At 44.5% G+C, this 24,851-nt stretch overlaps 1 protein-coding gene across 1 annotated transcript in view; it reads left to right on the top strand.

Moving 5' to 3' along the window:
• The window catches only part of LOC129701116 (uncharacterized), a 129,388-nt gene extending 124,479 nt beyond the window's left edge, over positions 1-4,909 (top strand). The window contains exon 8 of the mRNA XM_055642116.1: positions 944-4,909. Within this exon, the coding sequence (XP_055498091.1) occupies positions 944-1,072 (129 nt within the window). The 3' untranslated portion in view covers positions 1,073-4,909. The remainder of the gene's footprint in view (positions 1-943) is intronic.
• The last annotated feature ends 19,942 nt before the right edge of the window (positions 4,910-24,851 follow it).

The following is a 24,851-nucleotide window of genomic DNA, read 5'->3' as shown; positions in this document are numbered from 1 at the left end:
GATACGATATGATGCGATGCGATACAATAGAACTATATTTATCCCAGAAGGGAAATGGATCTGCCAACAGTCATAAAAACACAAAATACATGAAACATGAAGTTAAAGTGACGAGTGGAAAGGGAGGGTGGGGGTCAGTGTCAGTGTCAGTGTCAGTGTCAGTGTCATTCTCAGTCTCAGTCTACCCCACGACAGAAGGGAGAGGAGTTGTAAATGTAAAGTTTTCACGTTTGCGATCGTTGCACTTGGTATGTCACAGTAAACAAGCGTCGCAGTGGTGGTTTAGTTTAGGTTAGAGACACAGCGTGGAACCAGGCCCTTAGGCTGACCGAGTCCACGCCAACCAGCGATCACGCCGCACACTAGCTTGATCCTACACGCGTGGGACAGTTTACATTTTACAGCAGCCAATTAACTTACAAACCTGCATGCCTTTGGGAAATGGGAGGAAGCCCAAGCTCCTGGAGAAAGTCCATGTGGTCGCGGGGAGAACGTACAGATATCCATACAGACAGCAAACATGGCCGTCACGGTGGCGCAGCGGTAAAGTTGCTCAGCAAAATGTAGCACCGGAGACCCAGGTTCGAACCCAACTACGGGCGCTGTCTGTACAGAGTTTGTACTTTCTCCCCGTGACCTGCGTGGGTTTTCTCCGAGGTCTTCGGTTTCCTCACACATTCCAAAGACGCACAGGTTTGTAGGTTACTTGGGTTGATTAATTGGCTCGATAAATGTAAAAAAAAATTGTTCAGTATAAAATTGTCCAAATTCCAGTATAGTCCCTGGTGGACTCTTCGGAAGATACAAAGTACAAGTCAGGATCAATCCCAGGTCTCTGGTGCTGTACGGCAGCAACTGTGCCACCCACAAAGTGGGCAGCTTAATCGGGGAGGGATGAGAAGGATTCCTGACATTAATACGAGGCGGGTTTTGCGATTTGCAGATCGTGGAGATGTTGCGGGCGTGGCTGAGGAAGACAGAGCTGCTGAGTGGAGCCTCCACGCTGCAACGTGCCCTGCGGGATAGCGGCAATGCAGACATAAGCAACGAGGTATTCCAGCTCTGCTTCTGATGCTGGTGGAGCAGCAGGCAAGTTCCCAGGGACATGATGCCAATCAAGAGCAATAGACCAGCTAAAGTGTACAGAGGGACGATGGAAAATGCAGTCCTTAAATACTCAAACCTCATGGTGTGTCTTCAGTCACAAGCAAAAGATTTGTTTAGTTTAGTTTATTATTGTCACGTGTACCTGAGGTACTGTGAAAAACGTGTTGGTGTGTGCCATGCGGTCAACGGAAAGACATGATGGCAATCAAGCCTGTCCACAGTTCTCTTGGTCACTCTTTCATGCACTTACTAGCCTATCTAACTCTCTCTACTTTCCTTCTTTTTAAAGTTTAAAACAAGATGTGGTACAGGAAATGTATTATGGTGTTTTTGGCTTATATCACTGTAAATGTACATTACTTCTAATAAATAATATATATTTTTTTTTTTAATTCAAAAAAAGCCTGTCCACAGCGTATGGATACAGGATAAAGAGAATTAAGTGTGGTCCAAAATAAAGTCCAGCAAAGTTAGTCTGAGGGTCTTCAATGAGGTAGTTGGTAGCTCAGGACTGCTAATTCAGGGTTAGGCCAGGGTTCTGGAAATCCTTAAACCTTTAAAAAATAAATCAAAATAATTAAGATTTTAAAAGTCCCAGAATGCAACTTAAAGGGTAAATGCGAAATTTGTAATTTTGGTTTTGGGGAGGTATTACTTATGTTCCTTGTTATCGATAAGAATAATAAATGCCCCACCTTCCCTGACTCTTTTCCTTCCTCCTTTGTTTGAGTTCCTTCCTATCCATTTTGCCAATTAAGGGAAACAGGGAAACAGATGATGGGAAAGGTGAGTCAGAATGATTTGGTAGTGGTATTAAATAGTCATGGGTCATACAGCATGGAAACAGGCTCTTCGGCCCACTTGTCAATGCCAACCAAGATACCCCATATACGTTAGTCCCACCTGCCTTCATTTGGCCCATATCTCTCTATTCTGTGGATGAAAAATGTTTTGTTCACAACTTTACCAGTATGACGGGATCATTTGCTCAAGTCAAATAGAACTACAGATACTCCCTGACTTACACAATATTCGACTGTCGTAAACTTGCACTTTCGTACACAATTCCGTACTCAGTCCCTAGTGCAATGAAGGTAGTTTGTAATTTATATAACAATGTACTATCACTCACGTTTACATCGGAAACAAGCCAGCAATGGCGGATGTACTCATTCTGAAGGCCGTACACCGCGGAAAGTGCCCCGGATGCAGCCGGATGCCGCTGGGACAGTTAATAGTTAATAACTCTCAGTGAGTTATTTCGGGCAGGGGATGGGGGTGGCGATTCTGACATAAAATCTGACTTGCATAAGGATCACGGAATGTAAATTAAGGAGTGCCTATAATGGCACAATGGGATTCTTTATGCTAACTTTGTGATTGTCGGAACACTCCAGATCGCTAAGAATAGCAGCTGATAAATCAATAGCATATTCATATAAATCTATTTCAATGCATTCAACACTTGGCCATTTTTGACTATCATTATCCCAGAGAACTGTCAATAAAAGCAAGAATGCAATTTATTGATCAAGTAATTAACTAGAATCAATGAGATTCCTGCAGGTGACAAGTAAAATTATCACATGCTTACTGTTCACTAAGACGTTGCTTAAAATGTCTCCAATTCAAAGTCAATTGACCACTATTGTCCATTAAAACTATTCAATTTTTAACAGTATGTAAATGTAAATTGGAAAAAAATATGTCCATATTTTAATCCTCAGACCTTTTCAATAATGGTACAAAGTAAGTGTGTGGATGTAATGCTTACAGCTTGAAACACATTTTGTTTTCAATGAAGTCGCTTCCTGCCAATGTTTATTGCGTTCAAACAATCTGGAGAATGGTCTGTCAGTTAGTTAGTTGCAACTGGGCTGGTGCTTTTGAAAACTTAAAGCAGTTAGTTTGACTGTTTAAACGTCACTTTAGAGTTATTTAAACAGACTCATGAATAGGCTGGGGATGGAGGGATACAGGCAACATAAGGTCATATGGCCATAAGAGATAGGAGTAGAATTAGGGCATTTGGCCCATCAAGTCTAATCTGCCATCCAATCATGGCTGATCTATCTCTCTCCCCTAACCCCATTCTCCTGCATTCTCCCCATAACCCCTGACACCTGTATTAATCAAGAATCTATCTATCTCTACCTTAAAAAAATCCACTGAGATGTGGATGGCACAAGTTAAACATGAGAAATTTAACGGCGTTGTGGTCAGCACAGGCATTATTTGCCAAAGGGCCTGTTTTTGTGCTGTATTAATTTAGGCTTAGAGAGATGAGAGGGGGCACCTGACTGAAACTTACTGAATAGTGAAAAGTCTGTATAGAGTGGATATGGAGAGGATGTTTCCACTAGTGCAAGAGTCTAAGACCAGAGGGCACAGCCTCAAAATAATAGGGCGTACAATTAGAAAGGAGATGAGGATGAATTTCTTTAGTCAGGGGGTGGTGAATCTGTGGAATCCATTGCCACGGACAGCAATGGAGGCCAAGTCATGGGGTATTTTTAAAGTGGAGATTGACAGGTTCATGATTAATAAGGATGTCAAAGGTTATTGGGAGAAGGCAGGAGAATGGGGTTGAGAGTGAAAGATAGATCAGCCATGATTGAATGGTTGAGTAGATTCAATGGACCAAATGGCCTAATTCTGCTCCCGTGACATATGAACTTATGTTCTACACTTAATTCTAAATGTTAATTACACGTATTTTTATTTCCATAACTTAAACTATGTAGCAAAATGAATACTCCTGCCAGTAAAATGCCTAAGGCTGCAAGACATTTCATAGAGTTGTAGATGTAGCTGTCTATCACACAGACCCAGACTTCCCACCATTGACTCCACCTACACTTCACACTGCCTTGGGAAAGTAGCCAACATGATCAAAGATGGTTTCCACCCTGGTCATTGCTTCTTCTAAATGCTCACATCAAGAACAAAACGCAGAAGCTGGAAAGCACGCACCACTAGACTCAAGAACAGTTTCTTCCCCTCTGTTATCAGATGTCTAAACTGTCTTTTCATGAGCTGGGGTACTGTCCAATTCACCTCCACCCCTCTGTGGACATTGGGCTTTATCCATAGAAATGATGCGCTATAATGCTGAGAACTGTATTCTGAACTCTGTATCTTTCCCTTCACTCTAGCTATTGTACTTGAGTTTGGCTTGATTGTATTCATGTACAGTATTATATGATAGCATGCAAAACAAAGCTTTTCACTGTACCTCGGTGCACGTGACAATAACAGACTTAAATCTAAAAAACAGACTCCTACTTCATCCTGGGCCCTACACATTTACCGTAGGAAATCAGCACATTTCCAGATAAACTAAGTTATTTTACAGCTCTTGGCACCAATTTCATCAGCCGGTAAGGAACAGGATGTAAGCATGTTTTTTTAAATTAAAATAAACGCTATTCAGAATTAAAATTGTGTATAAAACTGGAACTGTGCAAAACGTTTCCAACATTCTCAGAGGCTATACATACATGAATTACCTTCGTATTTAGTAGTGTTCACAGAAATATCATTATACCAGGAACCCTTGCCACCCATGTGGCCCCCAGGGTGATATCCCTTCCCTCAGATGTAAACATTTTTTTTTTACATTTCAAAATAGACTTTATTCAAGTAATAAATATATACAACACAGGAACCATGCGAAAAAATCATCCAACATTCTCGGAGGCTATACAAACATTCAATACTGTTTATACAAATTACACAAATTTAGCCCCCACCCTTGCCACTCAAGTGGCCCACTGGCATGGAATCCCTTCCCTTAGTTTTGAGGGGCATCTCCACCACACCCTGCCCCCCATGTCCAGCAGCAGAAGGACCCTAGACTGTGGTCCTCCCCCACCAAGCCTTGGCATTGGCTGCACCGAGCTTCAGTGCTTCCCTCAGCACGTACTCCTGCAATCTGCAGCGGGCCAATTGGTAACATTCCCTGATGGATATCTCGCTCCACTGGGAGGTCAACAACGCTCGAGCAGACCAACGAGCATCTTTCACCGCGTTGATGACCTTCCAGCAGCACTCGATGTCAGTCTCTGAATGCGTCCCTGGGAACAGTCCGTATATCACAGAGTCCTCTATCTCAGAGCTGTCGGAATATATCATGACAGGGACCCTTGCAAACCTCTCCAGACTGTCTTTGCAAATCCGCACTCTGCAAAGAGGTGGGCAACCGTCTCCTCTCCATAGCAGCTGTCCCGAGGGCAGCGTGCGCTGGTAGTGAGGTTCTGACTGTGCAGGAAGGATCTGACAGGGAGGGCTCCCCTCACCGCCAGCCAAGCCAGGTCTTGGTGCTTGTTGGTGAGTTCTGGCGATGAGGCATTTCGCCAGACAAGCTGGGCAGTCTGCTCTGGGAACCACACCACAGGATCCATGGAGTCATTTCCCTGCAGTGCCTGCAGGACGTTCCGTGCTGACCACTGCCCCATGGACTTGTGGTCAAAGGTGTTGGTCCAGAAGAACCTTTCCACGAGCGACAGATGGTGCAGCAATGTCCAGCTGAGTGGCCGGGCCCATCCTTCGCAACACCGGGGACAGGTAGAACCTCAGCAGGTAGTGACACTTTGTGCCCACGTGTCTTGGCTCTACGCTCCGCCTGATGCAGCCACACATAAAGGTGTCCATCAGGGTAAGGGTGGCATTGGGGATGTAAGCATGTTGACACTGATATTAACCTGCACCATCCTCAGGCTTGGTATTCTATTGATTTCTCTTTGGGCATCTATGCCATGTAGAAAACCTGCAAGGTAATTTCAAACCGGGAGACATTTGTTTCAAGATATGAGGCCAGTCATTTAAAACTGAGGGCCGTAGAAATCTTTCACACAGAAGATGGTGAGTGTCTGGAATTTCCTGTCCAAAGCATTGTGGTGACTGGCTCATTGGAATTATTTAAATGAGCAAGAGGGGGAAGATACATTCTTGGAAGATCAAGGCATCGAGAGCTATCAGGGGAAAAAAGACACAAAGTGCTGGAGTAACTCAGCGAATCAAGCAGCATCTCTGGAGAACATGGACAAGTAACGATTCGGGTCTGGACCCTTCCTCAGATTGATTGTTGTGTGAAGGCGGGGGGAGGGTGAAGAGAGATGCGTCAGGACGAAGCGTGGCAGGTAATAGGTTGATACAGGTGAGAAGGGGGGTTTGATTATCAGAGGTGAAACAAACAGAAGGTGTGAGACAAAAGGAGTGAAGAGTTGTGATTGTGAAGCTAGAGGAAGGAATGTAGAGGGAAGGGGGGGGAGAAATAGGTGTGAGTCAGGTGATGCACAGGGGAGAAAGGGAGATGAAAAGGTGGGTGTGGGGAGAAAGGGGATGGGGGAGGTTGTAACCTGAATCACCAAAAATTGGAGAATTCAATGATCATGGCGTGGGGTTTTAAGCTACCCAAGCAAAACTGTTTCTCCAGTTTACATGTGGCCTCACTCGGGTATTGGTGGAGGCCCAGTTATAGGGATGTAGAACAAAGGAAAAAAGTATTAAAAAAAGAAATGCAGATGCTGAAAATTTGAAATAAACAACAGAAAATGCTAGGTAGTACCCAGCAAGTCAGGTAGCATCTGTGGGGGGAGAAAAACTGAGCTAATGTTTCAGGCACAGAGGAGGCGTTGTACCAGGGCAGAACAGGCACGATGATATTGAATGGTGAGGCAGGCTTGCGGGGACAAGTGGCCTACAAAGGGGTGGCAAGGTGGTGCTGCGGTAGAGTTGCTGCCTTACAGTGCCAGAGACCTGGGTTCGATCCTGACTACGGGTGCTGTCTGTACAGAGTTTGTACGATCTACGTGGGTTTTCTCCAGGATCTCCAGTTTCTTCCCACACTCTAAAGCCATACAGGTTTGTAGATTAATTGGCTTGGTGTAATTGTAAATTGTCCCTGGTGTATATAGGTCAGTGTTAGTGAGTGGGGATCGCTGGTCGGCGCAGACTCGGTGGGCCGAAGTGCCTGTTTCCACGCTGTATCTCTAAACTAAAACTAAACCTGTTCCTAATGTCAATACAATACAATACAATACAATACGGTTTATTTGTCACATTGCACATAAAGTGCAAGTGAAATGATATGTCAGCAGCGGTACAATGATAAAGAACACACACAAAAACACAATAAAAATTTAACATAAACATCCACCACAGCATTCATCACTGTGGTGGAAGGCACACAATTTGGCCAGTCCTCCTCCATTTTCCCCCGTGGTCGGGACCTCAACCCTCCGCAGCCGTTGCTGCGGGCGTCCAGATGGTAAAAGGACAAGGTACAAGTCCAGGTAAGTCCAGAATCGGCTCTTCCCCACCGGAGACCGCGGCTTTAAGTTGGTGTAGGCTGCAGGCCGGCGGTCGAGATTTAAAGTTTAAAGTTCCCACCGCGCCGCAGCCAGAAGCACCGCAGACCGCAGGGCCGGCGGTCGAAGCTCCCCTCCAGGGGTGATGGTAAGTCGCCACCGTGCCCACGGTAGAAGTTGGCCGCGGGCCGGCAGTGATGGCTTCTTCTTCCCCCGGGTCCCCCATGAGGGATCCCGGGCTGTAGACGCCGCGCCAGCTGGAGCTGTGCAGACGGCGCGCGGCTTCAGGCTGCCGGCTGCCCCGGGCCAGCGAAACGGAGCGCTCCCCTCCAGCGAGCCCCAGCGAGCCCCAGCGAGGGCTCACCCGCTCCACGCCGCGCCCGCCGCTGATGCCCCGGGCACGTCTCCGGGAAAGGCCGTGCCGATCCTTGCTGTTAGACCTGGAAAAAGTCGCCTCTCCATGGAGGAGGCGGCCAAAAACGGTTTCCCCCTCACCCCCCCCCCACACCACCCCCCACACAAAACACACAAAGAAACATTAAAAACATACTTTAAAACATACTAAAAAAAAAATTCAAAAGTTGAAAAAACTAACCCACTGCTGACAGGGCTGCGCCCCCACCGATAGTCTTGTGTTCTTGTGTCACACGGTCAAAGTTGCCAAGTTTTGTACATTTTCAACAAAACCTCTTCACTCATCCCCTTCTTGAAGTAATCAAACTCAGCTATCACTTGCTATTAAGCTGTCACTGAGGGGAAAAAATAAAAACTTACATTAACAGTGCATCCTTTGCACTCTCCAGCCATTCCCAGGAGTGCAGCAGCCAAGAAAATAGCTGTGAGGGAAGAGAAATACTGGATGTACTCAGAAAGTGTGGAGAGAAACAGAGTTAACATGTCACCTTATATCAGAAGTGGGGGTAGTTCATGATATAACAGGTTTACCAGGACATTGCCTGCATCAGAATATATTAGTTGTAAGGAGAGATTAAACAAACTTGGATTGTTTTCTCTGGAGCACTGAAGGCTGAGGGGTGATATTTAGTTTAGAGATACAGCACAGAAACAGGCCCTTCGGCCCACATAGTCCGCACCAGCCAGCGTTCACCCCGTATTCTAACACTAGGGACAATTTACAATTATCACCGAAGACAATCCACAAACCTGTACGTCTTTGGTGTGGGAGGAAACCAGAGCACCTGGAGAAAACCCACACAGGTTACGGGGAGAACGTTCAAACTATGTACAGACAGCACCAGTAGTCGGATTCAAACCCAGGTCTCTGGCGCTGTAATGAAGCAACGCTGTGCCACCGTACCGCCCCTTCATGGCCCATTTTCTATATTATAGCAGTAAATACCCATTAAGAGTTCTTTCATTGACTCAGGGTTACTTTGGGCTATCCATGCTTGGTGCCATCTAAATGCATGGCCTCCTGTCAGATGTATGCACTAGTGGAGCTCTGTCCCAATGTTACTTTAGGGAGGGCTGATGTATTTGTGGCCTCATCTTCCAGGGTGAGCAGTAAAGCAGTGCAGTGTCATCCAGGGAGGAGGCTGGATTCTCCCCCCTTTAAACCAATGTTAAAAACATGGACCCGTGGTGGGGATTTGTGCAAAGAAGATCACACCTCAGTCTTATTTTGGTCATTTATTTCACTGGAAAGCAATTTTTTTCCCCCTCACAAAAGAGGAAGATGATAGTAAATAGATCAGTGATTGATTGTTGATGAGGATGTTGCCAGGACAAGTGGGACTGAGCTATCGGGAGAGGGTAGGACTTTATTGCTTGGAGAGCAGGAGGCTGAAGGGTGATTTTATAGAACTGTATAACATCATGAGGGGACCAGACAGGGTGAATGCACACAGTCTTTTATCCAAAGTAAGTGAATGAAGACCCAGAGGGCATTGGTTTAAGGTGCGAGAGGAAATAATTACTAGGAACCTGAAGGGAAAAGTTTTCCACAAAGAGGGTAGTGGGCACATGGAACGAGCTGCTGGATAGTTGAAGCAGCATGACTCTAACGTTAGAGGGAAGTTACAAACCCGCAAGTCTTTGGAATGTTCGAGGAAATCCCGAGAAAACCGACACAGTCACAGGGAGCAAACGGACTCCACACGGACAGAAACCGTGGTCAGTATCGAACCTGGGTCTCTGGCACTGTGAGGCAGTAGGTCTACTGCCACGCCACTGTGCTGCCCCTTTTTGCCCTCTTCTTTGTGCCATCCTGATCCCCATTCCCCTCCACCTCTCTCCTCTCGGAAGCTGGGAGCCAGCATCCATTCACCATTGACAAACACTCACGTTGGCATCCATACTGAGATGCAATAGAGAAGCTAACTTGTCAAACTGCTGTGGTTCTTCGAGGTAAATCATATTGAACGAATGGTTCATTTATGTGCTGGGAGTCTCCTGCTGAATGCATCGTTTAAAGTATTCACATCAATCAAATTTAAATGGAGCATTAAACTTGCAACAAATCTAATGCAAGTGCCAAAAAAGTCAGGCTGTGGGATGCTTGGACAGAAGCCATCACATCAATTTCCCCATTTTTATTCTTCATTACTTTGTTTTACAGATGATGCACAATATAAATCAGAGAAGTAAACAGAGAAAAGCTTGTAATAATCCCAATGTTAACTGTCCAGACAATTAGATCCTCCTTCTTAAAACAATTACAGTCACTTAGTTTTAATCTCTGTTCCTTTGGCAGCTCTTGCAAATGGTGTCATGTTTTGTGACATGTTTATCAATTTTCCATTGCAAATATCTTCAGCTTATTGAGAGGTTATTGCTTGTGGTTGCAGCCTGAACTAACCTTGTATTCGGGTTAAGGATTTGGGCGCTTATGAGACCTCCGAGTTTTCCTTCTAGCCATGTTGTCTTACAAGTACCACGCGATGCGACAAATCATCCTCGATGTATCTCTCCTTCCACTCAGCTCCTCTGCATTTTCGGCAAGTCACACTGCAGTTACAAATAAGTCAAAATGAAATCCCAGATAAAGAGAACGGGCAGACCCAGGAAACAGAACAGCCAAAATCATAGTCAATTTTAGAAATTAGAGTCTTAGAAACTTGGAGTTGTACAGCACAGAAACAGGCCCTTCAGCCCATCTTGTCCATGCCGACCATAGTGGGCTAGTCCCATTTGCTTGCATTTGGCCCATATCATTGTAAACCTTTCCTTTCCACATATATGCACAAATATCTTTTAAAACTCATAATTGTATCTGTTTTTATAGTATCTTCTGGCAGCTGTCGGAATATTGAGTATAGAAGTTGGGAGGTCATGTTAAAGTTATATAAGATGTCGGTGAGGCCGCATTTACAGTATTGTGCTCAGTTTTGGTCACCATGTTACAGGAAAAATGTTGTCAAACTGGAAAGGGTGCAGAGAAGATTTACGAGGATGTTCCAGCAAATTAATAAAAACAGGTTGTAAAGTAAGGTGGACTTCACCTTGCTGGACATCAGGGCCAGTCCTAGTGCTGTGAGGATCTGTCCATGATCGACTGAATGCACATTAAGTGTAACCAGTGTGGAGTTAATGGGCATCCTGCACTGTATTGCTTTGTGCTCTGTGTTCTAAATGCAAAAAGTAGATGGCTAGAGAAACAGTCTGAATGTAGAAAGCGCGGCGATCATCTGAAAATAAACCAAGGTGGCCAAGGGAGAGTAGGTGAAAGATTAGCAGCTAAAAGGAAAGGAAAAGTTAAAGTGCTTATCAGAATATATAAATGACAAAAACAGGCACAGATGTAGCTTCAGTGGCTCTTTAGCCTTCTACTGCCTTTTGATAAGATTATTATTGATCAGCTCCAATCAATTCACATACATTACCACACTCCATCCCTTGATTTTCATTATGGGCAGAAGCTATCAATTTATCTTGAACATATGCAGTGGCTCAGTTTCGAAAGCTCCCTGGAGCATAGAATGACAAAGATTCACAAAATTCTGGTTGTGAGGAAACATCACAGAAAAATCTTTATTCTCGCAAAGTCATGAATTTTCCAAACCGAAACCCTACCCCCAATAGTATCTTCCTATTTAACCTATAAGTACACCCCAAGGTACAGTGAGATTACCGTGGCTTCAATGGTAAAACACAAATGCTATTCCATCTCTCATCTTTAGACAACTTTCACCCCAGGAAGAAATTCGTCTGAAGAAGGGTCCCGACCCGAAATGTCACCCATCCTCTTTCTCCAGAGATGTGGCCTGACCTCCTGAGTTACTCCAGCACGTCACGCATTTACACCTCACTCTGCCTCAGCAAAGCCACCAGCATAATCAAGTATGTCACACCCTGGCCACTCCCCTCTTCTCCCCTCTCCCATCGGGCAAAAGGTATAGAAGTGTGAAAACACCTCCAGATTCAGGGACAGTTTCTTCCCTGCTGTTATCAGGCAACTCCCACCAACAACTACCGAGCAGTCCTGAGCTACTATCTACCGCATTGGAGATCCTAGGACTATCTTTGATCAGACTTTACTGGCTTTGTCTTGCACTATTCACATTATTCCCTTTATCATGCATCTGTATACTGTGGATGGCTTAATTGTAATCATGTATTGTCTTTCTGTTGACTGGTTAGCACTCAACAAACGTTTTTCACTGTACATTGGTACACGTAACAATAAACTATACTTTTAGTCTACCTTTAGCAGTTTGCCACCCCTTACTAAGGCAATCACCGAATATTCTTTTTTTAGACCAGAAAAAAATCATGGTGCACTTCAGATGTAGTCCCATGAAATTATGTTCCCAAATTGGAATATCATTTTATATCCGCATTAAGAACAAGAAGGCAACCAGAAAGAAGCTCAAGGATAACGGAGGGACAAAAGTAGAAGCAAGGAACTGTAGATGCTGGTTTACAAAAAAAGACACAAAATCACAAAGGGCAGCTCAGTGGCATAGCGGTAGTTGCTGCTGTACAGCACCAGAGACCCGGGTGTGATCCTGACTACGTGTGCTGTCTGTAAGGTGTTTTACGTTCTCCCTCTGACCACGTGATGTTTCCCTGGGTGCTCCCACCCTCCAAAGACGTACAGGTTTGTAGGCTGATTGACGGTGTAATTGTAAATTGGCCCTAGTGTGTGTAGGATAGATAGAGTGTGTGGGCATCGCTGGTCAGCGTGAACTCGGTGGGTCGAAGGGCCGTTTTCCAGTCTCTATCTCTACAACCAAAACTAACATCTGAAGAATAGTTCTGACCCAAAACATTGTCTTCCTATGATGCTGCCTGGCCCGCTGAATTACTACAGCACTTTGTATTTTGCACTAAGTCCTGGAGTGCTTTTATATATCAGCATTCAGAGCAAGCCAGTATATCTTCAGTATATAACCACTCTTGTCTTCATACAGAATCTTTAAATCCTACTACAACCCAAGTAGATTTTGTGCATTATCTCTGCCCTGTTGCCTCAGGGGATGATCGCTCTACTCCCTTAAAATGAAGGTCTCTTTTTCAACAGGCAACACATCTTGGAAATGGTATTGCTTTTTCGTCTCAAGAGGACCATCATTTTGGCCATCTGCTCACGGTGATCTGTGTCAACATTTGCAGCGTGCTTTATTTTTGACGAATTTCATTTAAGTTATTGCACAAAAGACAGATGTCCCCAGGAGGCTGGTTCTCCTAATATTCTCAATTAACTCATCCTTAGACAGGAGTACTTTACTGTCTCAGCTTTACCTGGTCATCATCGGTCTGTACAAGTGGGATCCATTCAAAGTGTCACAGCTGAAAGCAGCCAATACTTCACCTTCCAAGTGCATCGCACACCAAATGCAACCGCACTGCTTACAGCTGAGATTAAGTTTAGTTTAGTTTAGTTTAGTTTAGTTTAGTTTAGTTTAGTTTAGTTTAGTTTAGTTTAGTTTGGAGATAAAGTATGGACACAGGTCCTTCAGTCCACCGACTCCACATCGACCAGCGATCACCCTGTACATTAGTTCTATCCTACACACTAGGGACAATTTACAGAAGCCAATTCACCTACAAAACTGCACGTCTTTGGAGGGTGGGAAAAACCGGAGCACCTGGAGAAAACCCACCCTGAGGACACAGGGAGGACCTACCAACTCTACAGACAGCACCCGTAGTCAGGATCGAACCTGGGTCTCTGGTGCTGTAAGTCAGCAACTCTACCGCTGCACCCCTGTGCCACCCCACATTTAGTTTAGTTTACACTAGTTCTATCCTACACACTAGGGACAATTTACAGAAACCAATTAACCTACAAACCTGCACGTCTTTAGAATCGGGGTGGAGACCGGTGCACCCAAAGAAAACGCAAGCTGTCACAGGATCAAACCTAGGTCTATGGCGCTGTAAGGCAACAAGATTACTGCTGCGCCACTGTGCCACACTGACCCATGATGCTATGTTCAATGGATTGGGCCATCGTAAATTTTTCTTCCAAATTACTGAATATTGCCTCAATTACTTATGCCCAATATTTAACCACAATACAATGTGATCTATTTCTTTCCTTCCCAGATCGGCAAAATCTTTAAACAACTGTACAACAACTATAAAATGTATCACACACTGTATGCAATATAAATGAATTAAGCACTGCAACAATGTATGGCTAATCAGAGTGAGGCATACCCTGTCCTTTAATTTCATACAGTAGATTATTGTGCAGGGCATTGAATTAGTGAATCTTCCAGTTTGGAAGATCTTGCATCTAAACTCATCAGCGAGAGTCATTTGTTGGCCAGCATTAAAAAACACAGACCATAGCAGCAATTGATTGTCAACAAAAACTCAACTGGCTCATTTATGTCTTTCTGAGAAACAAGTTTTCCATATCAATATCCAATCTCGATCCCGCGAGTTGATTCTGAGCCCAGTCTGAAAGCACATTAACAATCACTGGATTTCTGATACGCATGGTCTCCAATATAGTTGACCTTTGCCTAAAGCAAACATAAACATAACAAAAGTAACTATCTTAAAATTCACTCACCTTGTAGTCCATGTGACATTCCAAGCCAATAGAGTACAGTGGCACAGCGGTCGAGTTGCTGCCTTACAGCATCAGAGACCATGGTTGGATCCTGACTATGTAAATAGCTCGTTCTAAGCTTCCCCCCAGTCTAGTTTCAGTCAATAAGATACTGAATCAAGCACTTGTGCATCTAAACTTTATTTTGGAAAAACACAATAACAGTTCCACTACTATACCTAACCACCGCGGGTTCAATCCTTGTATCTGCCTGGCCAAACCCTCCTAGCCTCGTGCAAGCAGAGACACTCCAAAAGGTCATGCAGTCCTAAGTGTTCTCCCAGAAGATCATCACAGGACCTTGTGGGAACGGCTTTTTATAGGTCCCTGAACCTTGAGGGGCCGATCCACATGGGGCTGGTCTCTATACAGTCCAATAACACATATCGATTAACACAGCACATGATAGACATTTCCCTAACCCAATAATACAGTAACTAATACAATGTATCTGACAAAGTTTCTAGATGCAAGTTAACAGAGATGAATTATGCAAATGTGCCTGGATATTCGAGAAGCCCAGACAAGGCTCAACACTTAACCCAATCAACATCTAGCAAAGTAAAGCTTTGCAACAATATTTACAATGTGTATGTCTGGTTTGCATTCACCCAATCCGTTTCATGCAATTTACACCTAATTGTAAGAATCTGCAGCTGTCCCATTCTTTCCCTGCAACTCTTATCTAGGCTCTAGACAAGCTGGCACTATTCTGCAGCTTGTCCCATTTCTGCAGAAGGCACATTTAAATTGACCAAATGGCCAAGCAGCCCAGAAGCCTTTACTCAATTTTAGTGTCCTGGCATCACCAATTTGGCCAGAATTAACAACTCCAGGTGCTGTCTGTATGGAGTTTGTCCGTTCTCCCCGTGACTGTGTTGGTTTTCCCCGGGTGCTCCCGTTCCCTCCTACACTTCAAAGATGCATAGGTTTGTAGGTTAATTTGGCTTTGGTAAAAATTGTAAATTGTTCCTATTGTGCAGGATAGCGCTAGTGTACGGAGATCATTGGTTGGCGCGGACACGGTGGGCCGAAGAGCCTGTTTCCATACTGAATCCCTAAACTAAACTAAAAAGCAACATTTAATAGACTTTGTATAGCCACATGGATATACAAGGAATGGAGAGATCTGGATTACGTGTAGGCAACGTTTCGGGCCAAAACCCTTCTTCAGACTGAAGAAGTCTGAAGACGGGTTTTGGCCCGAAACGTTGCCTATTTCCTTCGCTCCATACATGCTGCTGCACCCGCTGAGTTTCTCCAGCATTTTTGTGTACCTACCTCCTCTAGTACCTCGTTCCATGTACCCAACATCCTCAGATAAAAAAGTTGCTTCTCAGTTTCCTATTAAATCTGACCTTAAATCTATACATAGTTCTTGATTCCCATACCCTGGATAAAAGGCCATGCATTCACCTTATTCATTCACCTCATGATTTCATGCACCTCCATAAGATCACCCCAAGGAATAAAGTCCGAGCTTGCCCAATTTCTCCCTGTAGCTCAAGCCCATGAGTCCTGCCAACATTTTCATAAATCTTCACTGCACTGCTTAATGACATCCTTCCTTCAGTAGGGTGACCAAAACTGAACATAATACTACAAATGGGGCCTCACCACCATCTTGTACAACTGTGTCATAGTATTCCAACTTCTATACCCAATACACTGACTGATGAAGGCCAATGACCCAAAAGCCTTCTCAAGTTCAAGTGAGTTTATTGTCATGTGTCCCTGTATAGGACAATGAAATTCTTGCTTTGCTTCAGCACACAGAACATAGTAGGCATTTACTACAAAACAGATAAGTGTGTCCATATACCATAATATAAATATATACACACATGAATAAATAAACTGATAGTGCAAATAACAGAAAATGGGTTATTAATAATCAGAGTTTTGTCCGAGCCAGGTTTAATAGCCTGATGGCTGTGGGGAAGTAGCTATTCCTGAACCTGGCTGTTGCAGTCTTGAGGCTCCTGTACCTTCTACCTGAAGGTAGCAGGGAGATGAGTGTGTGGCCAGGATGGTGTGGGTCTTTGATGATACTGCCAGCCTTTTTGAGGCAGCGACTGCGATAAATCCCCTCGATGGAAGGAAGGTCAGAGCCGATGATGGACTGGGCAGTGTTTACTACTTTTTGTAGTCTTTTCCTCTCCAGGGCGCTCAAATTGCCGAACCAAGCCACGATGCAACCGGTCAGCATGCTCTCTACTGTGCACCTGTAGAAGTTAGAGAGAGTCTTCCTTGACAAACCGACTCTCCGTAATCTTCTCAGGAAGTAGAGGTGCTAATGAGCTTTCTTGATAATTGCATTAGTGTTCTCGGACCAGGAATGATCTTCAGAGATGTGCACGCCCAGGAATTTGAAGCTCTTGACCCTTTCAACCATCGACCCGTTGATATAAATGGGGCTGTGGGTCCCCCTCCTACTCCTTCCAAAGTCCACACAATCAGTTCCTTGGTTTTTCTGGTGTTGAGGGCCAGGTTATTGCGCTGGCACCATATGGTCAGTTGCTCGATCTCTCTTCTATACTCTGACTCATCCCCATCAGTGATACGTCCTACAACAGTGGTGTCATCAGCGAACTTGATGATGGAGTTCGCACTGTGACTGGCTACGCAGTCATAAGTATAGAGTGAGTACAGCAGGGGGCTGAGCACGCAGCCTTGAGGTGCTCTCGTGCTGATTGTTATCGAGGCTGACACATTTCCACCAATACGAACAGACTGTGGTCTGTGAATGAGGAAGTCGAGGATCCAATTGCAGAGGGATGCGCAGAGACCCAGTTCTGCGAGTTTGGTAACCAGCTTGGAGGGAATGATTGTGTTAAATGCGGAGCTGTAGTTGATGAATAACAGCCTGACATATGAGATTTTGTTATCCAATGAGTGGTCCAGAGCGGAGTGGAGGGCCAGTGAGATCGCATCCACCGTTGATCTGTTGTGGCGGTAAACGAACTGCAGTGGGTCCAGATTTTTGTCGAGGTAGGAGTTGATTTGCTCCATGATCAACCTCTCAAAGCACTTCATCACCACTGGCGTTAGTGCCACTGGTCGATAGTCATTGAGGCACGTCACCTTACTATTGTTGGGCACCGGTATAATTTATGCCCTTTTAAAGCAGGTGGGGACCTCAGACCTCAGAAGTGAGAGGTTGATAATGTCCGTAAAAACACCAGCCAGTTGGTCCGCACAGGTTTTTAGAACACGACTGGGTATACTATCAGGTCCAGGTGCTTTTCGTGGGTTCACCCCTCTGAAGGATTTCCTGACATCGGCCTCTGTGACTGAGACCGAAATGCCATCACAGCGAATGGGGGATCGGGAAGGCATATCAGTATTCTCCCTATCAAAGCGTGCGTAAAACGCATTGAGCTCGTCAGGGACTGATGTTTCGCCGACATTCGAGCTGCCTCCTGGTTTCGCCACCCTATCGCCACCTTAACCACCCTATCTCCTGTGGTGCAGCTTTCAGGGAACTACAGTATGTACCAGTACTCCGAGATCCCTCTGCTCTACAAAACTCCCCAAACCCCTATTATTCACTCTGTAGGTCCTATCCTGGTTTAACTTTCCAAAATGCAACACCTCACACTTACTGTATCTGCATTAAACTTCATTAGCCATTCCTCAGCCCACTTGCCCAGCTGATCAAGATCTTGCTGTCATGTCTGGTAACCATCTTCAAAGTCTATGATACCACTTGCTTTTGTGTCATCTGCATTTGGCCCATAGCCCTTTAAACCCTTCCTATCCATATATCTGTCTTATGAAAATCATAATTGTATTTGCTTCAACAACTTCCTCTTGCAGCTCATTCCATTACAACTGCCCTCTCACCTTAACCCTATGCCCTCTAACCATAGAATCCTCTACCTTTGGAAAACGACTATGAGCCTTCACTTTATCAATCCCCCTCAAGAGTTTGCAGTGTTCAAGGTGAACATATTCATCTGTATATAGAAGATGCTTGCTCGGTGGCTCGTGAGAATTCATTATTCTGCAGGAGTTATATTTTCTCTCATATGCATCCAGAAAATTATCAACACTGAAATAAATTTCTGACATTGTTATTTGGTCCCTTACTTTCTAATTACTTTTTTAATTCCCAAGTTACCTTATAGTTTCAAAAATAGCTCTGAAGCAGGGAGAGATGATTATTGGGTACTAAAGTTTATTTAAAATTGGGTTGGATGAGGCTAGAGCTCCACTTAGTGTCAGCTCGGAGGGAAATGCAACATTAGTCAGAGCAGGATTAATTCACAGGCGTGAACTACATACAGGGTGAACACAACACAAAACAGATCTGCTGTCGTCACTTTACTGACCCAAGTTGGTCAGATCTACAAAGATGGCAAAAATTATTAGAAGTCAAGAAATTAAAATCCAGACTACTTGAGAATCTTTTCAAACAATTAACCTTAATTAAATAATGCAAATTACTTAATATTAGTTTAGTTTAGTTTAGAGATACAGAGCTGAAACATGACCCTTGGCCCACCGAGTCCGCACCAACCAGCGATCCCCGCACACTAACACTATGCTGCACATACTAGGGATAATTTACATTCATACCAAGCCAATTAACCTGAAAACCTGTATGTCCTTGGAGTGTGGGAGGAAACCAAAAATCTCGGGGAAAACCCACGCAGATCATGGGGGAGAACGTACAAACTCTGTACAGACAAGCACCCGTAGTCAGGATCGAACCCAGGTCTCTGGTGTTGTAAGGCAGCAGCTCTACCGCTGAGCCACCGTGCCACACTATGCTTATCTTAATACCTCACACCCATTCCTCTCCATTGTTAACTCTTCCTATAACTTGAGCAGACTTTCCATGGGTTATCCAGTTCAGATTTGTTACCTTGGCACCCACATTCCAAATATTTTCAAGGCTGCTAAATACACCATAATTCAAGGAGGGTTTCTGTCATTTTCATATCAATCCAAGACAAGCCAAGTCAATACATTTCATCTACTGTAAATATTCCACCAATTGTATTGCCTTTAATTTGACCACAGGTAAAGGCTAACAGATACGGAACGGTCAAAAAATGGCATGCACATATGTTGCCTGCAATTCAGTGGGTTTCCTCCCGGTGCTCTGGTTTCCTCCCACATCCCAAAGACGTGGGTTAATTGGTTAACGTTGTCTCCAATATGTTGGGAATGGATGAGAAAGTGGGATAGCATAAAACTAGTGTGAATGGTCGATTTATGGTCGGCATGGAGTCGGTGAGCTAAAGAGCCTGTTTCATAAGTTCATAAGTTCTAGGAGCAGAATTAGGCCATTCAGCCCATCAAGTCTGTCATTCATTCATGTCGCTCTTCTAGGGATATGCTAACTGCATTTCGTTGTCTCTGTATTGTACAATGACAAGTTTGAATCTGATGTGTGAACTATCTTTCCCTCTCAACCCCATTATTCTGCCTCCTCGCCATCACCCCTGGCCCGTTTCCATTTTGTCTCTAAAAAATTGCATTTAAAATATGGGTTCAATATTGCTAAAGGATTCATATTTTCTACCACGTTTATAAAAAAATTATCAACTGATGAATTTCTGACTTTTATGATTTCTCATTATTGAGCAATTTTTTCCCAAATTAACTTTTCATCATCTATTCTGCACACAGAAGTACAAAACTCAAGGCTGATAAAGTGATGGAATACAGAAGGAATAACAGATTACTGGAAGAACTCAGCAGGTCAAGCAGCATCTGTTGAGGCAAAGGGATGGTTATTGTATTGTATTGTATTCAAATTTATTGTCATTGTCTCAATTAGAGACAACGAAATGAATTTTCCTTACAGGCAGTATCATAAAAATAAATAAATAATAAATAATAAAACATATTAAAAATAAAATTGAATTGAATTAAATAAAAGAAAAGCACAAACACAGAAAGTCCACGACACAACACAACACAGTGGCACCAAGGTGAGGAAGGCACCATTGTCCAGCCAACCTCCCCTCCGATCTTCCCAGATGTTCATCCGTGGTCTGGGCCTTCCGAGCACCCGCAGTCGCCGCACCGGGCGGCCCGATGTTCAGGCCCTCACGCCGGGCTGGTGGAACGCCGACGCCGATCCCCGACGGTGAACATCCTCCTCCTCAGCGGCCCGGACCTCCTGATCAGCCGCCTCCCGCAGCCAGAGTCCGCAGCTCCCGAGTCCACAGGTCGAGCCGGGCGGAGTCGCAGGACCCCGCGTTGTTGATCAGCGCCGCCCGCGTTGGGAGCTCCGCAAACCGCAGCTCCATGATGTCGGTGCAGCAGGTCCAGCACTCCGGGCTCCAGACGGCGATCCCCGGTAAGGCATCGCCAGCCCCGCGATGTTACAGCGCTGTCCCACCGCTGCTGGAGCTCTGGTCGATCCCGGCAGGAAAGGCCGCGCCAATCCAGTAGGTAGGCCGCTGGGGGGGGTGAGGACGCGACTCGAATAATAGTCGCGTCCTCTCCAGGAAGCGACCGAACGATGGTATCCCCCGCACCGTGCCCTCTTCCCCCACATAAAGACATTTAAAAAAACATAAAAAACACACTTTAACATAACTAAAAAAACAAAAAAATAAAAAGATACCGGGCTGAAGGTGGAGGCTGCTGGCACCAGCGCCACCGGAGTACAATACCGTTAATGTTTCAGGCTGAGACCCCGCATATGGGCTGAGGGGGAAGAGGAAGGATTGCTAATATATAGCAATGTGTGGGCGTGGGTAGAGACTCATAGGTGATGGATGGAACCAGTTAGAATTTAGAGATACAGCGAGGAAACAGGCCCTTTGGCCCAATGAGTCTGCGCCAACCAGCAATCCCCGTACACTAGTTCTATCCTACACACTATGGACAATTTACAATTTTACCAATGCTAATTAACCTACAAACCTGCACGTCTTTGGAATGGGGCACCCAGAGAAAACCGACACCGTCACAGGGAGAACGCACAAATTCCTTATAGATAGCCCCCTAGTCAGGATCGAATCTGGGTCTCTGGCGTTATAAGGCAGCAACTTTACCGCTGTGTCACTATGACGCCAGAGATGATCTGACAGATGGATCTAAGGTGGGGTAGAATAGAGCTGGTAGATGATAGGTGAAGTAGATGGGGAATAGATTGAGACTACTTGGAACCGGGGGGTGGGGAAATCAAAGGTGTGGCGGAGGGTGGTAGGTGATAGATGAAACCAGGTGGGGACAGGATGAAGATACGGTATGTGAGGAATGAACAAAGGGGGAAACAAGTAGGTGGACACAAGTGTGTATGGAAGGAGAGTACCCATAGTGTGGGTAACCTAAAACTGGGAAATGTAATATTCATATCAAACTGGTTGTAAGCTACCTCAGCGGAATATGAGGTGTTGTTCTTCCAATTGGCATTTGGCCTCGCCATAACAATGAACAAGGCTGAGGACAGACAGGTCGATGTGGGAATGTGAAGGAAAGTTAAATTGACATTGAACTGAAAGCTCTAGTTAGTGGTTGTGGATGGAGTACAGGAGCACTGCAAAACGGTCACCTAGTATTGGTTCAATATCACCAAATTAGATGAGGCCACATCATGAGCACCAAACGCAGTAGACCAGATTGGAGGAGGTGCCAGAGAACCTCTGCTTCACAAGGAAGGCCTGTCTATGTCGCAGTATGGCAGTGAGGGGAAGGTGAAGGTGGTTGCAAGGGACAAGTTTAAGAGATGGATAAACTCATCATGGGGTACCAAATAGGAGCTATACCTTTTTTTCTTTGCCTGCCGCACCTGTTCCCCGCCTACATAGTCAGGATCGAACCAGGGTCTCTGGCGCTCTGAGGCAGCAACTCTACCACTGCACCACCATACAGTCCTAACGGGTCTGCTGCTTTTGGTGCTCGTGATGTGACCGCGTCCGCATTGGAGAAACCAAGTGTAGACCAGTGACTAATTTGCAGAGAATCTATGCCCTATCAACAACAACTATCTCAGGGGTCTGGTTACATGTTAAAACTACTGATGTTGGTAGAACAACACCTCATATTCCACCTGGATTTCTTATAATTCAATGGATTTTTCAGTTTCAATGAAACTGCAGCTTAGCTGTTCTCTGCCCACACACACTTACTTGTCCGCACAGCTTTCTGCTATCTTTGATCACCCCTCCCATTCCTCTTCTACTCCCTGCCATTAGCTGGCAGTCTTTGTCCCTCCACCTCTCTCTCCACCTTGTTTCATCTGCTTATCATCCCCCTCCACATCTTGCTCCAACTTCCCCCCCTCCCCCCCCCCTTCCCCCCCTTCCCCGCCCCCCCCCTCCCCCCCCCCCCCCCCCCCCCCCTCCCCCCTCCCCCCCCCCCCTCCCTCCCCCCTCCCCCTCCCCCCCCCCCCCCCCCCTCTCCCCCCCCCTCCCCCCCTCTCCCTCTCCACACTGCAATATACCAGCTATCTTTCCTGTTCTCTCAGTCCGGATGCAGGGTCTTGACCGGAAACGTTGGCATACATCTTCTGCCTCCACAGAAGCTGCTTGACTTGCTGAGTTATTCCAGTGTTCTGCATTGATTCTGGGTTCCAGCATTTACAGTCTCTTTTGGCTGCAGGCTACTCCAGGAATGATGTGTTATCAGACATGCAATCGTTTGGAAGAGATTTGAAACTGATGCTCAAAATGAAACTAGGGTAATATTTCAAATAAAGGCAATGGAATATCCCAGGTGTCCTGTCGAGCCATGAACTTTCAATTGGCAACATGTTAAATAAAACGATTGTCTAGTTATTAATGCTGCCGGTCAGATCATGTTGCCAGCAAAGTTGCTGAACCAATCCCTATATTACTACGTATCAGAAACACTTGGAAAAAAAAAAACACTTCATTGCATTGACCTTAAAATGTGTGGGGCTGTTTTGAGACTTAAAAGATGCACTACAGCTCTGTGTTTAATCTTGATGGTAAAATGGATTGGAAAGAAAATGCTTCAATCGTTGACATATTTTAAGGCAATCATGTGATTACTGATTCTTATACCACCTTGGCCTCACAATCCCAACATTTTTGGCACCAACAATGGACAAGCATCAACAAATCCTTTTACCAATTTTCGTTCGTGATGCATTGAGATTTCTAACAGTCCCAATTGGGACTAGAAAGAAGAATGTCATTTTTTTCTTTTCACCCAAAGGAGGCATACAAGATTAGAAATCCATATTTACTGATCGCAGGTTCAGTGTAATTCATAAGAATGGATTGCATTCAAAATATTTCACCGGAGTTTTTGACAAAAACTAATTTAGCAAGAGTCTCAAGACAGAATCTGGTTTCATCCATGATAATTAACTCCTGGGAACCTCAGGTTGTGTGAGCAAGGAAGGAAATTAGAATCGATTATTCAAGCATCTCCTTGTCAGATCAGCTAGAGAGTGCCAAAGCTTATTTTCAGCCATTGCATTTAAATTTAAGAGCTAACTATCATGCCAAAAAACGAGGTTTAGCCTAATGTTAGAAGGTATTATGGGAATGGAAGATTGTTGTTGGAATGGTAATGCTCAGGTTCAGAAGCTTCTTCTCTAAAACCATCAGGCTATTAAACACCACAACCTCCAAATAGGTTCCATAGTCCTGGGGCATTATTTTTTATTTTGCACTATTTTTGTTTATCTATTTGTCTATTTTTTGAGATCTACAGTATATATGCTGAACTTTTATTGTTGTTATAGAAAACTAGAAATTAGGTTTTTCGGAGATCTACAGCCATATATGATGAACTTTTAACTCAGTATCCCGTACCTGTTTCTTATACAGGATTTAAAAGAGTCTAACTCCCTCTTACATATATGTTGTGCCCTCTGTGCTACAAGTAAGAGTTTCTGCATTGATTAAAGAGTACGATGGGACATATGTGTGCTGCTACAATAAAAGTTTCACTCTTGACTCTTCAGTCTTGGGAAAAAAATTAACAGTTCATCAGTGAGGTAGGTCATTATTTAAAACATATCAAAACTTGAAGTGGAAAATTAGAAGCATTTCAATACAGTAAATTACACAACTGTACAAAATGTCCTCTATAGAATACATCACAAAGCCAGCACACCTCTATTTGTGGTAATTCGTCATTTTAAACAAATTTATATTGCAAACTCCGTCCTTTAAAATAGCCAGTATTACGAACCAACAGTGCCACCTACTGGTTGATGAATATCTGTGATTCTCCATCTGCTAAGAAATAGTGCAACTTTAAGAAAGATTTAAATATTTACGTTTCCTAAAGTATTGGATTTTATTTTCTTATAATGCTGCGCTAAAAAGATTAAAGACACTGAGGAGGAAGAAGGGTGCAAACGTTGGGCAGTGTCTCTTGTACTACGGCCAACGTTCGGGAATTGGCCGGATCAGCTGCACCCTGAACACATGTGGGGAATTAGGCAAGGCTTTCTGCTAATGCCA

The sequence above is a fragment of the Leucoraja erinacea genome, chromosome 1, assembly GCF_028641065.1.
Source record: "Leucoraja erinacea ecotype New England chromosome 1, Leri_hhj_1, whole genome shotgun sequence".
NCBI classification, from domain to species: Eukaryota; Metazoa; Chordata; class Chondrichthyes; order Rajiformes; family Rajidae; genus Leucoraja; species Leucoraja erinaceus.
Note: the sequence above shows the minus strand (reverse complement) of the source record. Positions and strands in the feature narration are given on the sequence as shown.